The 21,357-nt window shown below is 34.2% G+C and overlaps 1 protein-coding gene across 7 annotated transcripts in view; it reads left to right on the top strand.

Moving 5' to 3' along the window:
• The window catches only part of FER (FER tyrosine kinase), a 468,208-nt gene that overhangs the window by 118,076 nt on the left and 328,775 nt on the right, over positions 1 to 21,357 (top strand). For all 7 annotated transcript variants that reach the window (XM_069540597.1, XM_069540596.1, XM_069540595.1 and 4 more), the window contains 3 exons: positions 5,420 to 5,603; positions 7,864 to 8,001; positions 8,608 to 8,727. In XM_069540597.1, the coding sequence (XP_069396698.1) occupies positions 5,420 to 5,603; positions 7,864 to 8,001; positions 8,608 to 8,727 (442 nt within the window). The remainder of the gene's footprint in view (positions 1 to 5,419; positions 5,604 to 7,863; positions 8,002 to 8,607; positions 8,728 to 21,357) is intronic.

The raw sequence follows: 21,357 nt of genomic DNA, 5'->3' as shown, positions 1-21,357 counted from the left end.
TGTTGGTCAATTGAATCTAGCAGTCACTATATGCAAGGAAATGATATTTCCTTGCTTGTTATTTCCAAACTAGAGAGCTTGCTTTTTAAAGGTATTTTATATTGAATTTTAAAATATCACTGTTTTAGTTCCTTGAACAGTTTAAAACTCATAATGCATTTCAATAAATATTTCTTGATTGATACATCAAATTTTTTTATACTAGGAAATTTATTAAAGCTAGCACACTGTGGATATACATCTTGTATTTTTTTAATGCTTCATAGGAGCATATAATCAAAAAGGTTTTCTCAGCTCTCCAAATTCTGTATCTTCTTTAGCCTTTGTTGTTAACTGTGCATTGTGACAATTTTCTGCCATTTGATTTCCATCACAACCCAATGGATGGAGAAGGGCACACGATTTAACTCCCAGGATTAAAAATTAGAAGCTAAAATTTAGATTAAATGATCTGCTTGGGTTGCACAGCTAAACAAAGGAGGAGCTGAGATGAAAATTGACTCAGAACATCACTGAGTAAAATAGGTAGCTCATTCATTGTTCCCACATATCATACTTGAACTTTAGCTTCCAAGTGAAAAAACATATGCGGACATTTAGGCCAAATAACTTGTAAGTTAAGATGAATTCTCATTCATTTTCTTTTTACTCAGAGTAATAAGTAAACGTTATATAGTTGAGGAGGAACGTTTTGAAAGAAAGGAAAAATGTTAAGGTGGGAGAATATTTATCCAAATCAAAGCAGAGACTACTTGCAGTTTACTTTTGGAAAATAATCACTTCTCATTTATTATCCAGAGACTTTTCACCATAATATTTAACAAATGGTAAATGCTTCAAAAGTTTATAATAAAAAATACTTGACTTTCTAGACTAGCTTAATGGCTAGTCTAGCCTGTCTCTTATAAATGTCAAACATACATAATTGAGTTTTGCTGGCTTCATAATATTGTTTGTGGCATGACGCCGTATACACACTCTGTTACTACAAACATTAAACGAGTTTGTCAACAAGTGGTGGAAAAGAATTGTAATTCAGTCTCTTTGTGAATTTCATTATGTGGAGGAGGAAAAATTGAATGTTTTTCTCCCTGTTAATTGACACATAGAATAACTCCATTTCCTGCTTCAGTGCTTCTCATCATTTGGGAAAAAAAAAAAAAAAGCATACAGCAACAGAGGTATGATTCTGTGTCTGTCATTAGAATTTATTCACTCTGTGTACTTCACATTAATTTTAAGCTCAAGTGTAGTTATTTAAAAGTTAAGAAAGTATAATATTGATCTGAGATATATTCTGAACCAAAAAGCTGTGTGGCAGGAATGGTGGTGGGTAGTATTTTGCAATATATTTTACGTGAATGGAATTTAAAAAAATTTAGGGCTTCCCTGGTGGCACACTGGTTGAGAGTCCACCTGCCGATGCAGGGGACGCGGGTTCGTGCCCTGGTCTGGGAGGATCCCACATGCCGCGGAGCGGCTCGGCCCGTGAGCCATGGCCGCTGGGCCTGCGCGTCCGGAGCCTGTGGTCCGCAACGGGAGAGGCCACGGCAGTGAGAGGCCTGCGTACCGCAAAAAAAAAAATTTTAGTTGTAACTTTGGTTTTCACACTATTTCTTGAATTTACTTACATAGTCTCTTTGGAACCCTAAATGTTTATTTTAAAACAAATCAAGAAAAACTACAATAGAATCCCGTTTCAAATCATGGCAAATGAGCATGTTTTTGAAACTTTTTGTTCATGTCTACAAGGGAGGAAGTATGGGGTGCATGCCCAAGTACATCTTACAACCAAGTGCACGAGTGTCTATGAGCGTAGAGGACAACAAACAAACCAACAAAAGAGCCTTACTATGACATACCCCATTTTCAGTTTTAGACCCAAAGCTGTTTTTAAAGAATCTTTTAGCATTATGTATTATTATTTTAATGTAATGGATTCTGCCTCAGATGTTTTCAAAAGCATTTGTTTTCTAAATTTGCTAATGACCACTGGTAAGCGATTGATAATTAGATTTTGGCTATGATAGCCTTCTTCAGATTGTTGGTCATACACTGTATCTGATAAAGAGAAAAAAATTATTTGGGAAGTTCTTAACTTTTCTGATGTAATTTTGGATTATAAAATCTTAGTGAGCTGAGTGTTGTATATTTCATGCATCATTTCTACACCAGCTAGAAAGACAGATGGGTAGTGTGCAGCTTAAAAATCTGTGCAAATAGGAGGACAGATGGGTGGTTTAAATGGTTTAAATGTCTCCATGAAAATGTTTGTGTGGAGAGCTTGACTCTTGAAGTTACACTAAAAAATCTAAGTAATTAATTGGGAATAATAGAGTTCATATAAAAAGCAATATTTTTAAAGAAGTGACATAAAATATGGACTTCATTGAATTTACTAGTTATAATTTTTTAACTTATAATAAAAATCAACAAATTAGAATACAATACTCAAATATTGTTGCCTTATTTTCTTATTATGAACACGTGGACCCCAGAAGACTTCTTTATTACTTAGATTTATCTGCATAATTGTACGTGAACTTTTGAAATGTCTGTTGTCAGAATTTGTTGAATTCCAAGCAACAGCAACTTAAACTAGTTTAAAAATGATGAATCAAAAACAAAACAAAGCAAAACAAAACCAACTCAAGGAAAAAGGCCTTAGAAAGGGCTGTTCTGGCAACTTCTGCAGCAAATGTTCATGGACTTTCACTCCAGCAGGTGTTCAGGCATTAATGTGACATAGCTCCCAGCCAAAAGATTGGTACCTATTTCGTTGGGAATACAATTTGGATCTTGGGTGGTATCTTCACATAGGAGTCTCCCCCTGACTCATGTGGGTAAGCAGAAAAGGGGGTTGTCATTTTAGAGGAAGGCTGCAGGGCTGGCCGTAGATGTATCAATTGTACTGGCTCTTTTAGAAATGTGTTTCTGCAAGAAGGATGCTAAGTAGCAATGTTTATGGGTAAATAAATATAGTATTCTATGAAAAAATTATTAAAGTAACTGTGAACATGTAGGCAGATGTGTTCCTGAGAATGTTAAAAAATCATTTGTGATTAGCATTATTGAAGTGGTTTATTAATTCCTAAGTTAATGCCATACAGAGGAAGTTACAACTACTCTAGGGATTTATATTAGATGAGGCAAAAAATTTATTGGTTTCTGAATGAACATTTTTAAAAATTCATAATTCAAAGATATAGTTTTAAAAAAATCACAGAGCATCCTTCATAATAAGGGGAAGAATTTTTTAATGAATTTATTTCAGTTATGTATTTAAAAATTTATATGATTATTTACTAGTTCATGGTGTAAAATATATTATCCTGTGGTTTGCAGTCAAAAAGTGAGAAAACCCACTCGTTTGATGGCTAATGTTATCTTTTTCTGACCCCTTCATATCAGAACTGAATTAATATGTTTGCTCCCATCCTCCCACTGTAGTGAATCTCTTTCACTCTGTATTAGAATCTCTTTCCAGTCAGCTGTGAAAGGGTTAGGAAATATACTCTAGTGATTAAGTTATTTTCTCATCAACAGGTTCTTTATGTTATAAAGTGAAATAGGTTATCCAGGGCAACATTTTGTGAATAACTTGGACAATTATGAATATCCCTCTGAATAGGAACCAGCCAATGGTCTTTGGCTAGAGAATTATGCTCTGTAAAATATTATATGCAGCTCCCCGGAAGAAGTCAGTGGTGGTTCTAGTATCCAGAAACACTAGAATTTGTTAGTAATAGAGACATACCAGTCTGCTGAAAAGTTCTGTTTCCTTTTTCACCAGCTGGATGTAGTTCCTTGCCTCAGAATTAGAAAAGTGATGAGAAAGGCAAGAAAATTGTTCTAATTCTATTGCTATACCTGAGCATGTTCTGAGTTTCCTCAGTCTGCAAAATCCCTGGCCTTTTCTCTGCTTTTGGCCCTTGGCTGAGGACATTCTCCAATAGGGAGTACTTTTCTGACTCCTGTCTATAGGGAATACCCAGATGGATGCTGAGCCTGAACAGGGTGGAAGCAGAGGAGAGCCTCTGGTGTCTAAAATTCTCAACATAAGATCTATTTTGGGGGAAGATTCATTTGCAGGAGTCTCTTTGGATAGAGGGCAAAAATTAATATATACTTTGAAAAGTTTATTCACTAAATCTAAATAATTGACAAGAAATATTTGTTCAGTTTGCATCAAACATTGAAGATCTGCTTAAAAATTTCATTTATTTGTATAGTCATTCATTTATATTGCCAGTCTGTAAATATTTTATGAATGATTTTAGTAAAGGAACCACAAAAAGTTTTTTTTTTTAATTAATTTATTTTATTTATTTTTGCTGGGTTGGGTCTTCGTTGCTGCGCGTGGGCTTTGTTGCAGCGAGTGGGGGCTACTCTTTGTTGCGGTGCGTGGGCTTCTCATTGCGGTGGCTTCTCTGTTGCGGCGAGCGGGGGCTTCAGGAGTTGCTGTGCGTGGGCTTAGTTGCTCTGCGTCATGTGGGATCTTCCAGGACCAGGGCTCGAACCCGTGTCCCCTGCATTGGCAGGCGGATTCTTAACCACTGCACCACCAGGGAAGTCCACAAAAAGTTTTAGTTCATAAAATTATCATCTCCTAGACGACTTCTGTATCAAGTTTAAATTTCTCTGTTTGATTTCTAAGTCATTCACAACCTAAAACTGTCCTACCTGTACAGACATATTTCCTTCATTTCCTCAAAACTTGCTGTCTTTGAGCTTACTACTTTGCTTACCTATGGAACATTGCTTATTCTCTTCATGTTTTCACTCAGTATTCCAAATCACTAGACCATGGGTTGTATGTCAAAGACTCTGTTTTGCCAAGTACTCAATTCTCAATGTCTAGCACAGTTCCTGGGGGTGAACAGTTAATAATATTTACTGAATGAAAGGAAGGAAGAAATGGAGAAAGAGAGGGTGAGAGGGAGGAACTGTTGTCTATCCTGTCTTTCTTATACCTTTCCAGACTTGCCTCATCTTTTAAGGTCTGTTTTCTCCACAGACTCCTCTGACTTCCCTGGTCTTTATTCATATCTCAAACCTAGACCTCAGAATTTAACATTATTTACAAACTTTCTTGTTTTCTTGGTTATACAATTTCATGTGCACTGTTGTTCCAGTTTGGTGTGAGCTCCTTGAAGATGAGAAGGATCATACATCTGTACAGTTTTTCAAAAAATTGTACATTAACCTTTATTCACCAAACATTTACTGCAGTGCATGCTTCCTTCAGAGCATCCTTTGTACAAAGTACTGGCAAATAAACACAGTATGTGTTCAGTAACCTTTTGATTATTCATAAAATATATGAGATAACATGAAATAGTGGTAACTCAGTTTGCACATAGTGAAGATAGAACTTTTAAAATTATCTCTTTGCTAACTTTATTGAATTTTTTTTCAGGGAAAGAAACTGAAAAGGCTAAGGAACGTTACGACAAAGCCACGATGAAACTTCATATGTTGCATAATCAGTATGTATTGGCATTGAAAGGGGCGCAGCTTCATCAGAATCAGTATTATGACACTACACTTCCTCTGCTTCTGGATTCCTTACAAAAGATGCAAGAAGAAATGATAAAAGCACTGTAAGATACATTTCCTATTTGATATAAAATCCCTTCATAAAATGATTTTAACATTTTTTTTTCTGCTAGTTCACCTTTCGTATAAAAATTATCTTTGTTTTGTAAGCTGCATCATTGAACTAGCTCAATGGGTATTTCACACCTCTTCTACCTTGGTTTTCACTTCTGTTTTCCTTTCAGTTTACACTCACTCAACTCTGCAACCTTCTAGCTAGCCCCAAGAATGTCTCTTATTTTTGTATGTTTTTGTTTTGCTCCAGTTAGCTAGAAATTTAGCTGAAAAAAAAATCTTTAGTTTGACAGTGTTAGTTTTTTTTTGTTTGTTTGTTTTTGGCCATGCCACACAGCTTGTGGGATCTTAGTTACCCAACCAGGGATTGAACCTGGGCCCTCGGCAGTGAAAGCACAGATTCCTAACTACTGGACTGCCAGGGAATTCCCTTGACAAGTGTTAAGAAGTGGATATCTACCTCCAGAGGATTGGGTTTAAATCTTGAGCAACTGATAAGCCCAAAGGAAATAACTTTTTGGTTTATTTGCCAGCTTTTTGTTGTATGAGATTAAAATGAACAAATGTTTATTGAAGTTCTGCTGTATACAAAGCACCCTGGTGCTTGCAGATGTAGAGATGAGTAGGTCACAATTTTTGCCTTCAAGGAGCAAACAGCGTTGGTCAGTAATTCAAATGCATACATGTTTACCATACAGATCAATTCAATATGCCACCCTATGGTAGACTTCATCCCCTTTATATGCTGGTTTAGGTGATCCCCCATTTCCCAAAAAAAGATAAAGTGTTTTTAGTCAACTTGAATATGTCAACTTTTAAGGGTATTGATGAAATAGTGAAATATCTACTTAAAATATTTAATTCATAAATTTAGTAATGTCTACTTTAAATTACATATTGTTGATCTATAAACGTTGCCTTTCCTACTTTCATTTTATGAATCAATATTTTCTCAAACTCTCCATATGAATCTTCAATAATAGTGTCTTCATCATGACAAGAACATCCTTTTTTGAGACATATAATAGTTTCACACAGTGTATTATCTTTACTTTGTAATAAATTTTTTTAGATCTAGCATTTAAAAAAATCCAAGCATAATATCACTGAAATTGAATCCTATGTCACAAGTACTCATTCATATAACATTAGGAGACTTCTTCCTTTTTTTACCCATTTGTCTTAAAGATGTGTTAATGATCTCCACATCATAACCACTTACTGTTTTGCTTTTTAAGAATTAGCTAGATAGTCTTATTTATATTAATATCATTCAGTACTTTCAATTGTGAGGTCATAACCCCAGGGATATTTACTAAATCTGTATTAAATTTCTCTGCCTCCCTCTTTTCTTTAAACTGTGTCTATCAGGTCATTTCTGTAATCATTCCAAGCTAGCATTGCCTGAAGCAGTTTGAATTTAATTTTTTTTTAACCCAAACAGTATTTTGCTGTTCAGACTGAAGTAATTGAGAGAATGCTTCATAATAAGAGAAATTTTGTAGGATTACTTTTTATGAGTGATGATTTTGGAAAAGAAAAACAAACAAGGCCTTATATTTATTTGGGTATATGCAGGATAAGCTTGTTTGTCCACACTTTTTAAGGCTACTAATGAGCAATGGTATATTTTTACAGCATAGCATTCTTAGGTTGGAGATTGGGTCTTTGTAACAGAATAGTTTTTCCTTTTGCATTTATTAGATAAGCCTAATAACTTTTATGATTATTTTTGCTACTAACTGGAGGTCAGGAGAAGATTGAGATGTCATTGAAGGTATAAACCAATTAAACTCTGTAAATATAATATGAAAAAGAGCAGAGGCCCAGGAGCAAGAGAAGAACCAGGAGCTAGGGCATGTGAGGAAGTGGCAGGCACTGAACGAAACATTAAATAGACAGGAGTTCATCCACAGTTCCATGTTACGGAATCAGCATTTCAGTGGTGATGTTTAGAAACGGAAAGTGGTTAGCACTGGCTTACACTTTGGATATGTTAGATAGATATTGGAAGATGTAATGCCTTACTCTAGATCATTTACAATTATTATATTATATCAAATGTAAGTTGTTAATCTGTACACGTGTATAATCCCTTCACTTCACTATCCAGGTATATGAAATAAGGTGGTGTGTTAAATCACCATCTGTAAAAATTGACATTATATTTCATATTGTTTTAAATCCTTTTTGGGCCTATGTTTCCCTGATAAAACTTTAAAATGTTGTTAAATTTTCTTTTCTTTTCAGGAAAGGTATATTTGATGAATACAGCCAGATAACCAGTCTTGTTACAGAGGAAATAGTGAATGTCCATAAAGAGATTCAAATGTCAGTTGAACAGATAGACCCTGGCACAGAATACAATAATTTCATAGATGTTCACAGGTATGTATGATATTTTCATTCTTTCAGTATTTATGACAGTATTACTTTTTTTTTAACCATATAATATTTAACTGAATTAAAATAAGAAATATTGAAGAGCTTATTAGGAAATAGTCTATTTCATTATTAATTTGTTTTTAATTATTTTCAAAATCCTTTCTCGATGATAACTAATTTATATAATGATCTTGAAAAGTTTTTCAGTTGTTACTACATCACTGCTTAAACCCATATTAATCCATGAAATTGTATTTTCTTTTTAACAATTATATAATAATAATAAACATGGTTTTCTATTTGTGTTAAACTTTATAGTAATTATATCAATTATTTTTTCATGCATGCATCATCTTATTTTATACTCATTACCATTGAGGAAGGAATAAAGCAGGTTAATACCTGTATTCTACAAATGAGGAAGCTAAGCTGAAATTAGTTGACTAGATCTTTGAGGCCTAAGGTTTAGTTTGATTTATTCTATTTGTTTTTACTCTACTTTGTTAACATAATTTTAAATAAGAACAAATATTCTGCCTTTGGTATGTACTAAGACATATTATGATAGTACATTCATATTGATAAAAATTATTTGGCATACTTTACTAGAACGACGGCTGCTAAGGAGCAAGAAATTGAGTTTGATACTTCCTTACTAGAAGACAATGAAAATCTACAGGCAAATGAGATTATGTGGAATAATTTAACAGCAGAAAGTTTGCAAGTAATGTAAGTATTTAGAAAATCTGAAGCTTAAATATTAGTGTTACTACTTACAGTTAAACTTTATCAGATTTAAAATTCTAATTTTTATTTTCTTGGAAGTAATGAAAAGTAAATTAAACATGAACTGATCTTTGGTCAGAGTGAAATGTTTTGAGAAATATGTTAACTTTACCCATTATCATCACTAATTTCGGTAATTCTGAAAATCAAAATTCTGTGTGATGTTACATTCATTTGCCCAGTTATTGCTGATATCTTATATTGGAATAATGCTTTATTGTTTCCAAAATTTATAGAAAATTTTTTTATCCCATTTCATTCTCTAAATAGCAGAACCATTTTGGAAATGAGGACATTGAGTGTTAGAGATAAGAAGAGACTTACAGATGTCACAAGCATTTAGTATAAAAATTTGACTTTTGAGTTCTTTTCTCTTTATAAGCAGAAGTATCTTCCGTTATAGGCTATTATATCAATTCCTTTTTCACTTTTTGTTATTATTGCATAAAATTTTAAAAGACTTTTAAGAAATCTTAATGTGTTTTTTGTCCTTTTCAAACATTTAAGGCTATTAACAGTACATTTTAAAATTTAGAAAACATAATTAAGGCATTCTACTTCTAAAGTATATTTAAAGATATTTAACCTCTCTGCTGATTTTGTTCAGGAGCAACACAAAGAAACTTATATTTATTAATAAGTGTTGTATGTACCTATACCTGTGTGAGAACTACAGCCAGAAATGATTACATACTTACTTTCTTTTCAGTATTGGACATGTTATATCATCTGACTTACTGAAATTTTACCTCAAAAGACACAGCCGAAAGTTCCTATCTATGTAATTAAGCAATCTCCCTTCTGTTGTTCAGTGACGTTGTAGTGTTACAGATAATTAAGTGGTAGGATCCTGGGACTAGCTCTTGGTAAGGGGTTTAATGTATTTAAAGTTGTCCAGATGGAATGAAGAAACTAACAAATGCTTGTTGAATTACCTTGTCCAAGATGAAGGCTTAATAGTTACCGGGGAGTGACCGTTGATGAGAGGAATGGAGGCATGGGAGTACCCTGCATTAGAGGGTCTTTTTGAGCAGCCATAATGTGATTCTTGAAGCTATTTCTCAAGTTTTAAGACCCTTCTCAGGAATCTCTCTTTGACTTTAGGTATACTCTTACAATGTCAGCTATCTCTAAACCAGTGGTTCTCACCCTGGGCAATTTTTGTTCCCAGGGGACATTTGACAATGTCTGAGATATTTTTATTTACCAGTTGGGAAGGTAGAGGCCATGGATGCTGCTAAGCAGCCTACAGTTCACAGGACAGCCTCCAACAACAAAGAATTATCTACCAAAAATGTCAGTAGGGCCAAGGTTGAGAAACTCTGCTCTTAAAAATAGAGTTGAATGCATGTCATAAAATAGATGGTAAAGTTTCTCAATTCTTGGGTAGTGACAAATTCCATTCCTTAATTCCTGTGCTGCTTGGTGAAGGAACATGACATAAATTACTCTTGTTTTTTTAAGTCATCATATTGACCCCAAATAATTCATTCATTTACTCATCAAAATATATTTACTGTGTGTTTAAGGTTGTAAGGTTTAATACATTCAAGGAGTTTATGCTACAGTTGATCAATTTAATTTAATACACCAAGAAGGAATGAGCATATAGATATTGGAGTGTTATGAGGTAAAATTAAAAATAGCTACCTGTTATAAGCTTATGTAAAATAAGAGATTTTGTGACCAAAGAAGAATTTGTTTTATTGCTTTTTAGGGTATAATTAGAGCAAAACTAGTTATATTCATAAATCATTATTTCTTAATTGTGGTGATGAAGCAATGAACAAAAATGCAATAAATTAAAGGTAATAAATCTTTGACAATGTGATAGATTTAATTGCTTACCTCTTACTGAGGCGAAACTTTAGCTATATTTTGTTGAACAGTGTGTAAATTCAGGATATGAGTTTAAGATTAGACTTTCCTCAAGAATTTTATTCCAAGAATGAGTTATTCAGTGTGTCTATTGGCACTGCTAAAATATTCTAAATTAATTCCATTAAAACATATATGTATGTATATATATGTGTGTATATATATTTTAATGTAAGAGGAAAATCTTTCTTTTTACCATAATGTTAGTGTATTAAATGTAAACTTATATCTTTTCTTTCCTGAGGTATTGATTTGATAATTTTGTTGTTTATGTTGGAATATTCGGTGCAATAGAAATGAATGAAACAAATGAACACATAGTTTCCAGAAAAATAAACACAAATGACCAGTAATCCTGTGACAATGAAAGAAATATACATTTTTAAAAAAAGAAGCTATTTCAACTACCAGCTTGGCAAGGATTACGTAATTTGATAGTACCCAGCGTTGTGTAGGATATGGGAAAATAAGCCTTCTTATAAAGTCTTGGCAGAAATGTAAATTAGTATAACCTTTTGGGAGAATAATTTGGCAATATACATCAAAATTCAACTTGCAAACCTTTTAACTTAGAAATTCCACTCCTAGGACTTTAGCATACAAGTACTCAAAGATACATGTACAAGCGTAACATATTGAGTTGGTTGGGTCTGAATCCTAACAGTATGGCTTATTACCTTTGTGAAACTGGACAGATTATTTAATCCTTTTATGCCTCATTTTCCTCAAAATGTAAAATGGTAATAATAATGTCACCCAATTCATAGTATTGTTATGAAGATTACATGTATGAGTAAATGTGGAATACTTAGAAGAGTCCCTGGCACATAGTAAGTTCTGTGTATTAGTTTTTTTTTTTTAATGGAAGTATAGTTGATTTACAATATTATATAAGTTACAGGTAGGTGTACAATATAGTGATTCACAATTTTTAAAGGTTATACTCCATTTAGTTATTATCAAATATTGGCTATATTTCCTATGTTGTACAATATATTCTTGTAGCTTATTTTATATATAATAGTTTGTATGTTTTAATTCCTTACCCCTATACTGTCCCTCCCTACTTCGGGCTCCCCACTTGTAACCACTAGTTAGTTCTCTATATCTGTAAGTCTATTTCTTTTTTTGTTATATTCACTAGTTTGTTATATTTTTGGATTCTGCATATGAGTGATATCATACAGTATTTGTCTTTCTCTGTCTGACTTATTTCACTTAGCAAATACCCTCCAAGTCCATCCATGTTGCTGCAAATGGCAACATTTCATTCTTTTTTATGGCTGAGTAGTATTCCATTGTATGTATGTATGTATATATATATATATATATATATACCGCATCTTTTTCTATCTATTCATCTTTGATGGACACTTCAGTTGCTTCCATGTCTTGACAGTTGTCAGTAATGTGGCTGTGAACATTGGGGTACATGTATCTTTTCAAATTAGCATTTTTATTTTTCCAGATATATACCCAGGAGTGGAATTGCAGAGTCATATGGTAGCTCTATTGTTAGTTTTTTGAGAAACCTCCATACTGTTTTCCATAGTGGTTGTACCAATTGACATTCCTACGAGCAGTGTACGAGGGTTCCCTTTTTCCACATCCTTGCCAACATTTGTTATTTGTGTTCTTTTTTTGATAGCCATTCTGACAGGTGTGAGGTGATATCTTATTGTGGTTTTGATTTGCATTTCCCTGATGATTAACTACGTTGAGCCTGTTTTCATGTGTCTGTTGGCTGTTTGCATGTCATCTTTGGGAAAATGTCTATTCAGGTCTTCTGCCCATATTTTAATCAGGTTGTTTGGTTTTTTTTTTTTTGATGTTGAGTTGTATGAGCTGTTTATAACTGTTGGATATTAACCCCTTATTGGTCATATCATTTGCAAATATTTTCTCCCATTCAGTAGGTTGTCTTTTTGTTTTGTCGATGCTTTCCTTTGTGATGCAAAAATCTTTAAGTTTAATTAGGTCCCATTTGTTTATTTTTGCCTTTATTTCCTTTGCCTTAGGAGACAGATCCAAAAAAGAATTTCTATGATTTATGTGAAAGAGTGTTCTGCCTGTATTTTCCTCTAGGAGTTTTATGGTTTCCTATCTTACATTTAGGTCTTCAATTCATTTTGAGTTTATTTTTGTACATGGTATTAGAGAATGTTCTAATTTCATTCTTTTATATGTAGCTGTTCTGTTTTCCCAGCATCACGTATTGAAGAGACTGTCTTTTCTCCATTGTATATTCTTGCCTCCTTTGTCGTAGGTTAATTAACTGTAAGTATGTGGGTTTTTTTCTGGGCTCTCTATTCTGTTCCATTGATGTATGTGTCTGTTTTTGTGCCAATACCATACTGTTTTCACTACTGTAGCTTTGTAGTATAATCTGAAATCAAGGAGCATGATTCCTCCAGCTCTGTTCTATTTGTTTTGGCTATTTGGGGTCTTCTATGTTTCTATGTATTGGTTTTTGTTCTTGTTTTGTTTTGTTTTGTTTCTTTGCGGTATGTGGGCCTCTCACTGTTGTGGCCTCTCCCGTTGCGGAGCACAGGCTCCGGACGTGCAGGCTCAGTGGCCATGGCTCATGGGCCCAGCTGCTCTGCGGCATGTGGGATCTTCCTGGACCGGGGAATGAACCCTTGTCCCCTGCATTGGCAGGCGGACTCTCAACCACTGCGCCACCAGGGAAGCCCTGTTCTTGTTTTTTAAATTACTGCTTGGGGTGGTTTTGCACGTTAAGGACTCTGAGCACAATGCTTAGGTTTTTCAGGGGCCTTTGGCTGTGTTTGAGATCTGAAAGATTTTTGTTAGTTCCAAAATATGAAAAGAAAACTGTTACAAGGTATAATACTATGTCATCTTCATTAATTATTAAATTTGGTATATACAAAACATTTCAAACAATTTGTAGGTTAAACTTTCTCACTTATTAATATCTGTGTATGTACACACACACACACACACACACACACACACACACACACACACACACACACGCATTTAGTTTGGATAGAGGCCAAGGATTATACAGGTCTCAAAACAGTGACAAAACACTGGAAACACAATAAATATTCATCAATAAGGGATTGGTAAATGAATTATGTTAGGTCTGTACTAACCCCACAATTTTCCCATATTATTCAGGTTTTAAATAGAATAAGATAGGTTTTAATATATGCTTGTATGGAAAGATCACCAGAGTATATGATAAAAAGCAAAAACAAGTTATAGAATAACATTTATGGAATGAATCTATTAATAAAAAAGTACATTTATGTTTGTATATACATAGAACATATTTAGGAATGGAGGTGAATTGATGGGGTATGTAGGGAAGCATGTTGGGGCCAATATTTATAATAATGTTAAATAAATGTGGTTTTATTTCTCATCTGTTTGCAGTTTTATTTGAAAACTTATGTTAGCATGACTCTCTCCAGAATATTAGCTATTTATTTTCCTTCCCATTATGTTAGTTCCTTATCCTTTCACTAAGCATTTTTTCCTTAGTCACATTGCTTTATGTAGTTTTAGAATAGAACTCTCTCAAAGCTCTTTTTGAAAATGCTAATATTTTATGGCCTGTGCTTCCTTTTGTTCTGTATTTTTTCTTAGCCCATCTAAAAGCTCTAATGCATTAATAAAGAATGGTATTAAGGAAAACTTCAGAAACATTTTTCTTTGTTTTGCATTCCTTTATGTTTGTTTGAGTGATCAGTGACCCTATCCTTTGTGAAAGGTTACATTTGTTTGGAAATGAGAATCATTAATTTTTGACTTCTGGAGAATTTTTCCATAAATAGAAGTCATGCTGGCAATCTGTCAGACTGCTGATTAGTAGTGACTATGAAACAAAGAAAAAATTGGATTACATTTCTCTTGGACTCTTCAGAATTCTTGGCTAGATGTCAGATGTTGTGGGTGATTTATTAACATCTTCGTTGAATGAATGAGTGAATGAAGATGGTTTTATGGAGAGATTTCAGGGAGTTTCTGAATAGTGAATCTTGTCTCTGGCTTCTTATTAGTATCACTTAGGGAGCTTTAAAAAATGCTGATGCCTGGGACCTGGCCCAAACCAATGAAATCAGATTTTCTGAGAGTTAGATCTAGGCATTGGAATTTGTTGTAAACTCTCCAGGTGATTTTAATGTGCAGACAGGATTTAAAAATCTGCTGTATCCCGTTAAAACTTTTTGTAGAAATGTGTGTTTTACTTTCTGGGGGGAGGGTGTGTGCAAATTTTCAGAGGGCTTCTTAACCCAAAATGGCTAAGGACTACTGCTCTAGTTGAATATCTTTCATATTTAAACAATGTCTTTTTTGTTAAACTTTTCTAACTTATATTCCTCAAGTTGTATAGCATTACTGGGGAAAAATTAGCATTTTTACAGTAGTCTAATCAGAATTTCTTTTTAACTCTGTTTTTTTTCTGATCTACCATACTTCTGGACTAGTCTTGACTTGTAAGGTATTTGAAGTTTAAAGAGATGCCTTTTCCCTGAAGTTATCTCTTTCACTTTGCTAGTCATAAAAAGATACCTGTGAATTTTTTCTTTTTTTTTAGATTCCTAAATATAGCATAAAAATTGTTTTCATTAGCAAACACTCATAAATTTAATAGTTTATACTCTTGGTTGCTCTTTATTGTATCATGTAGAGCTTTCACAAGTAAATGCATGAGATTCTGAGATTATTACACAATTAGTATTTATATCTAAAACAAGATTATACAGTGTTGCTGCCTGCCCCCTTTTCAGATTTGATGGAAATCTAATGATATAATAATAAATGACAGTTACTGTATTTACCCATCTAAATATGTGCCACAAAGCATTTTTATCATACGCTCATTATTTATCTATCAGCTATAATTATAAAGGTAATACACCCCCCCCCCCCGCACACACACACATATGGAGAGAGAGAGAGAGGAATTCAACTCAGCTATTTGTAGGTTGTTTGTTTATCTCCTATTTACTGGAAATGTTTTTGCATGGTAGATCACTATGTGGTAGAGGACTATTTCTCAGCCTCTGATAATTTCTAGCACCTGAGATCATGCAGTGCCACGACACACGCGTTCAGGTTGTATGACCTTCAGGCTTGAATCTGAGGTTGCTTCCTTTGTCTCTGTCATCTACAGCCTCTCTCCTTCCCCTCCAGCACCCCTTTGACATCTGCCTCATTTTTGGATCACCCTTGTTTGCCAAAGGCTGGAAGAGGTACTATATTTTATTGACTTTAATCATCCATTTATTAAGATTATATATGCAAATATTTCCTCTCATCTAATCACTACTTAATTGACTAATTGGAGACTCAGTAATTTTAGCTCATCCAAATAACTTGAAAAAAAGTCGGGTCTATAAAATTTGGAACATTAGAAGAATATATTTAAGTGTCTGTTGTGTGGGTTTTGGCATTTTGGATAGACGAGGCATCAATTTGTGATCTATTGCAAACTAAAAGCAGGGTAAATGGAGTTATGAATCCATAGTTTAAGTGAGGCAAATTAAAGGTAGTAAGTTGCTCCAAAATATGAACATTAACATGTCTGCCAAAAGAGGAATTTTGATTAATTTTAGTAAAATGGTATAGAGTAAAGGTCCTGTTTAGTTCTTTTGTTGACTCAATTTTCTAGTTTCAAATGAGGTCTCTTTATCATAAGTTGTTATTATCTATCAGTAGGAAATATATTTGAATTCTAGAAGACTGTGTTTAGCTCTCTAGTCATATTCTAAAGTAAAGCCCAACCGCAGGCCTCATGTTTCCCAGTACATTTTAAAAAATTTAAAGTCAGAACATGTTTAACTTTTACAGTGGAATATAAATAAGATCTCTTAATTGAAGAATGGTAATTCTCTGTGTGGAAAAGTGATTATCTTGGATTTTTTGAGATATGAGTTAGCAAACTATAGCCTGTAGGTCAAATCCAGCTAACCACTTGTTTTGAGCAGTCTATGAGCCAAGACTGCTCATTACACTTTTAAATGGTTAAACAAATCAAAAGAAGAACTATATTTTGTGATATAAAATATAGTGTTTATATGTTTATATGAAATTTAAACATCAGAGTACATAAATAAAGTTATATTGGAACACAGCCATACTAATTCATTTACCTGTTGTCTATGGGTGCTTTCCTGCTACAGTGGCAGAGTTGAGCAGTTGTGACCATATATGGCATTCTCATCACTTCACACTGCTGCTTGGCATACTATAAATCACAGTGACATGGTTATAATTCAACAGTGTTTTGAATGCCATACATATCATTGTACTACAGCATTTACTTACTTTTTATTATCAGTGCATGCATGTCATGTCAAAACAAGAAAAGAAGAGAAAATGGATTTTGGATGTCACACTTTAAGACACAGTGGAGTGTGGATTATTTTGTTATTGAATTAGATGGCAAAGCATTGTGTTTATCATGCACTGGCACTATGGCTGTGCTAAAATAATAAATGTTGACATTATCAGACTAAACACTCATCTCAATATTACTGACTCACAGGAGAGCACTAGTCAGAAAAATTAAAAAAGTTAAACTGGAATACCTCATCACAGCAGACTTTCTTCAGAAAAATAAAATATGAAAATGTGGATGAAGCCAAAATAAGTTTATGGGTGGCTTATTTGTTTGCCGAACAAAAAAAGCCATTTATCAGTGGTAAATTAATTAAATAGTGTTTTACTGCAGTAACTGAAGAAATATGTCGAGAGAAAATAAGTTTATGACCATTACTCTTTTAGCAAGAACATTTGCTTGAAGGGTTGAAAACACTGGGGCTAAATCGTTAGTAAATTAAAAAAACACGACAAATGATTTCAACTAAAGAATTACTTTTGATGAATAAATAGCCTGTGTGGATCAACTACAAACAATATTTTCATTGAAGTTGAGAAAACACTAATTCAGTACAAACTGAAGTGGAGTTTGTTACATCTGTTAAGATGTAATTTTACAACTGATGTTGTTAAAAATACGTGTGTATCAGAAGAAGGTTTAGTTGAACAAATTTACAAAGCTTGTGAAAATGTTAGGTGTTTAAATCCTGTGGTTATTCATTGTATTATTCAATAGTAGGCACTTTGTGAAAAATGTTGTAATCTAATCATATGGTTATTGAACCAATAATGTCAACAGTGAACTTCATTTGCTCTCCTGGACTTGACTATCATCAATTTCATGGATTTTTGTCAGAAATTGAAACTGAATATCCTGAATTGCCTTATCATATAGGACTTTGATGATTTAGAACTGGTAAAGTTTTATTGTGATTTCTTTTGAGCTCAGAGTCATGATGAAAATTTTTTTAAAAATCAGAATATCCCTTTCACCAATGGAGAGACTTTCACCAATGGACAGATCATCCAAAATGAAAATAAATAAGGAAACACAAGCTTTAAATGATACATTAAACAAGATGGACTTAATTGATATTTATAGGACAATCCATCCAAAAACAACAGAATACACATTTTTCTCAAGTGCTCATGGAACATTCTCCAGGATAGATCATATCTTGGGTCACAAATCAAGCCTTGGTAAATTTAATAAAATTGAAATTGTATCAAGTATCTTTTCCAACCACAGTGCTATGAGACTAGATATCAATTACAGGAAAAGATCTGTAAAAAATACAAACACGTGGAGGCTAAACATTACACTACTTAATAACGAAGTGATCACGGAAGAAATCAAAGAGGAAATAAAAAAATACCTAGAAAAAAATGACAATGGAGACACGATGACGCAAAACCTATGGGATGCAGCAAAAGCAGTTCTAAGAGGGAAGTTTATAGCAATACAATCCTACCTTAAGAAATAGGAAACTTCTCGAATAAACAACCTAACCTTGCACCTAAAGCAATTAGAGAAAGAAGAACAAAAAAACCCCAAAGTTAGCAGAAGGAAAGGAATCATAAAGATCAGATGAGAAATAAATGAGAAAGAAATGAAGGAAACGATAGCAAAGATCAATAAAAATAAAAGCTGGTTCTTTGAGAAGATAAACAAAATTGATAAACCATTAGCCAGACTCATCAAGAAAAAAAGGGAGAAGACTCAAATCAATAGAGTTAGAAATGAAAAAGGAGAAGTAACAACTGACACTGCAGAAATACAAAAGATAATGAGAGATTACTACAAGCAACTCTATGCCAATAAAATGGACAACCTGGAAAAAATGGACAAATTCTTAGAAATGCGCAACCTGCCAAGACTAAATCAGGAAGAAATAGAAAATATGAACAGACCAGTCACAAGCACTGAAATTGAAACTGTGATTAAAAGTCTTCCAACAGGGCTTCCCTGGTGGCGCGGTGGTTGAGAGTCCGCCTGCCGATGCAGGAGGCGTGGGTTCGTGCCCCGGTCCAGGAGGATCCCACGTGCCGTGGAGCGGCTGGGCCCATGAGCCATGGCCGCTGAGCCTGCGCGTCCGGAGCCTGTGCTCCGCAACGGGAGAGGCCACAGCAGTGAGAGGCCCGTGTACCGCAAAAAAAAAAAAAAAAAAAGTCTTCCAACAAACAAAAGCCCAGGACCAGATGGCTTCACAGGCGAATTCTATCAAACATTTAGAGAACAGCTAACACCTATCCTCAAACTCTTCCAAAATATAGCAGAGGGAGGAATACTCCCAAACTCATTCTACGAGGCCACCATCACCTTGAGACCAAAACCAGACAAGAATGTAACAAAGAAAGAAAACTACAGGCCAATATCACTGATGAACATAGATGCAAAAATCCTCAACAAAATACTAGCAAACAGAATCCAACAGCACATTAAAAGGATCATACACCGTGATCAAGTAGGGTTTACTCCAGGAATGTAAGGATTCTTTAATATACGCAAATCAATCAACGTGATACACCATATTAACAAACTGAAGGAGAAAAACCATATGATCATCTCAATAGATGCAGAGGAAACTTTCGACAAAATTCAACACCCATTTATGATAAAATCCCTGCAGAAAGTGCGCGTAGAGGGAACTTTCCTCAATATAATAAAGACCATATATGACAAACCCACAGCCAACATCGTTCTCAATGGTAAAAAACTGAAAGCATCTCCACTAAGATCAGGAACAAGACAAGGTTGCCCACTCTAACCACTCTTATTCAACATAGTTTTGGAAGTTTTAGCCACAGCAATCAGCGAAGAAAAGGAAATAAAAAGAATCCAATTTGGAAAAGAAGAAGTAAAGCTATCACTGTTTGCAGATGACATGATACTATACATAGAGTATCCTAAAGATGCTACCAGAAAACTACTAGAGCTAATCAATGAATTTGGTAAAGTATCAGGATACAAAATTAATGCACAAAAATCTCTGGCATTCCTATAAACTAATGAATAAAAATTTGAAAGTGAAATCAAGAAAACACTCCCATTTACCATTGCAACAAAAAGAATAAAATATCTAGGAATAAACCTACCTAAGGAGACAAAAGACCTGTATGCAGAAAATTATAAGACACTGATGAAAGAAATTAAAAATGATACAAACAGATGGAGAGATATACCATGTTCTTGGATTGGAAGAATCAACATTGTGAAAATGACTCTACTACTCAAAGCAATCTACAGATTCAAGGCAAACCCTATCAAACTACCACTGGTGTTTTTCACAGAACTAGAACAAGAAATTTCACAATTTGTATGGAAACACAAAAGACCACGAATAGCCAAAGCAATCTTGAGAACGAAAAACGGAGCTGGAGGAATCAGGCTCCCTGACTTCAGACTATACTACAAAGCTACAGTAATCAAGACAGTATGGTACTGGCACAAAAATAGAGAGATAGATCAATGGAACAGGATAGAAAGCCCAGAGATAAACCCATGCACATATGGTCACCTTATCTTTGATGAAGGAGGCAGGAATGTACAGTGGAGAAAGGACGGCCTCTTCAATAAATGATGCTGGGAAACCTGGACAGGTACATGTAAAAGTATGAAATTAGATCACTTCCTAACACCATACAAAAAATAAGCTCAAAATGGATTAAAGACCTAAATGTAAGGCCAGACACTATCAAACTCTTAGAGGAAAACATAGGCAGAACACTCTACGACATAAACCATAGCAAGATCTTTTTTGACCCACTTCCTAGAGAAGTGGAAATAAAAACAAAAATAAACAAATGGGACCTAATGAAACTTCAAAGCTTTTGCACAGCAAAGGAAACCATAAACAAGACCAAAAGACAACCCTCAGAATGGGAGAAAATATTTGCAAATGGGGCAACTGACAAAGGATTAATTTCCAAAATTTACAAGCAGCTCATGCAGCTCAATTAGAAAAAAGCAAACAACCCAATCCAAAAATGGGCAGAAGCCCTAAATAGACATTTCTCCAAAGAAGATATACAGACTGCCAACAGACACATGAAAGAATGCTCAACATCATTAATCATTAGAGAAATGCAAATCAAAACTACAATGAGATATCATCTCACAGCAGTCAGAATGGCCATCATCAAAAAATCTAGAAACCATAAATGCTGGAGAGGGTGTGAAGAAAAGGGAACACTCTTGCACTGCTGGTGGGAATGTGAATCAGTACAGCCACTATGGAGAACAGTATGGAGGTTCCTTAAAAAACTACAAATAGAACTACCATATGACCCAGCAATCCCACTACTGGGCATATATCCTGAGAAAAGCATAATTCAAAAAGA

The sequence above is a fragment of the Delphinus delphis genome, chromosome 3 (genome assembly GCF_949987515.2).
Source record: "Delphinus delphis chromosome 3, mDelDel1.2, whole genome shotgun sequence".
NCBI classification, from domain to species: Eukaryota; Metazoa; Chordata; class Mammalia; order Artiodactyla; family Delphinidae; genus Delphinus; species Delphinus delphis.
Note: the sequence above shows the minus strand (reverse complement) of the source record. Positions and strands in the feature narration are given on the sequence as shown.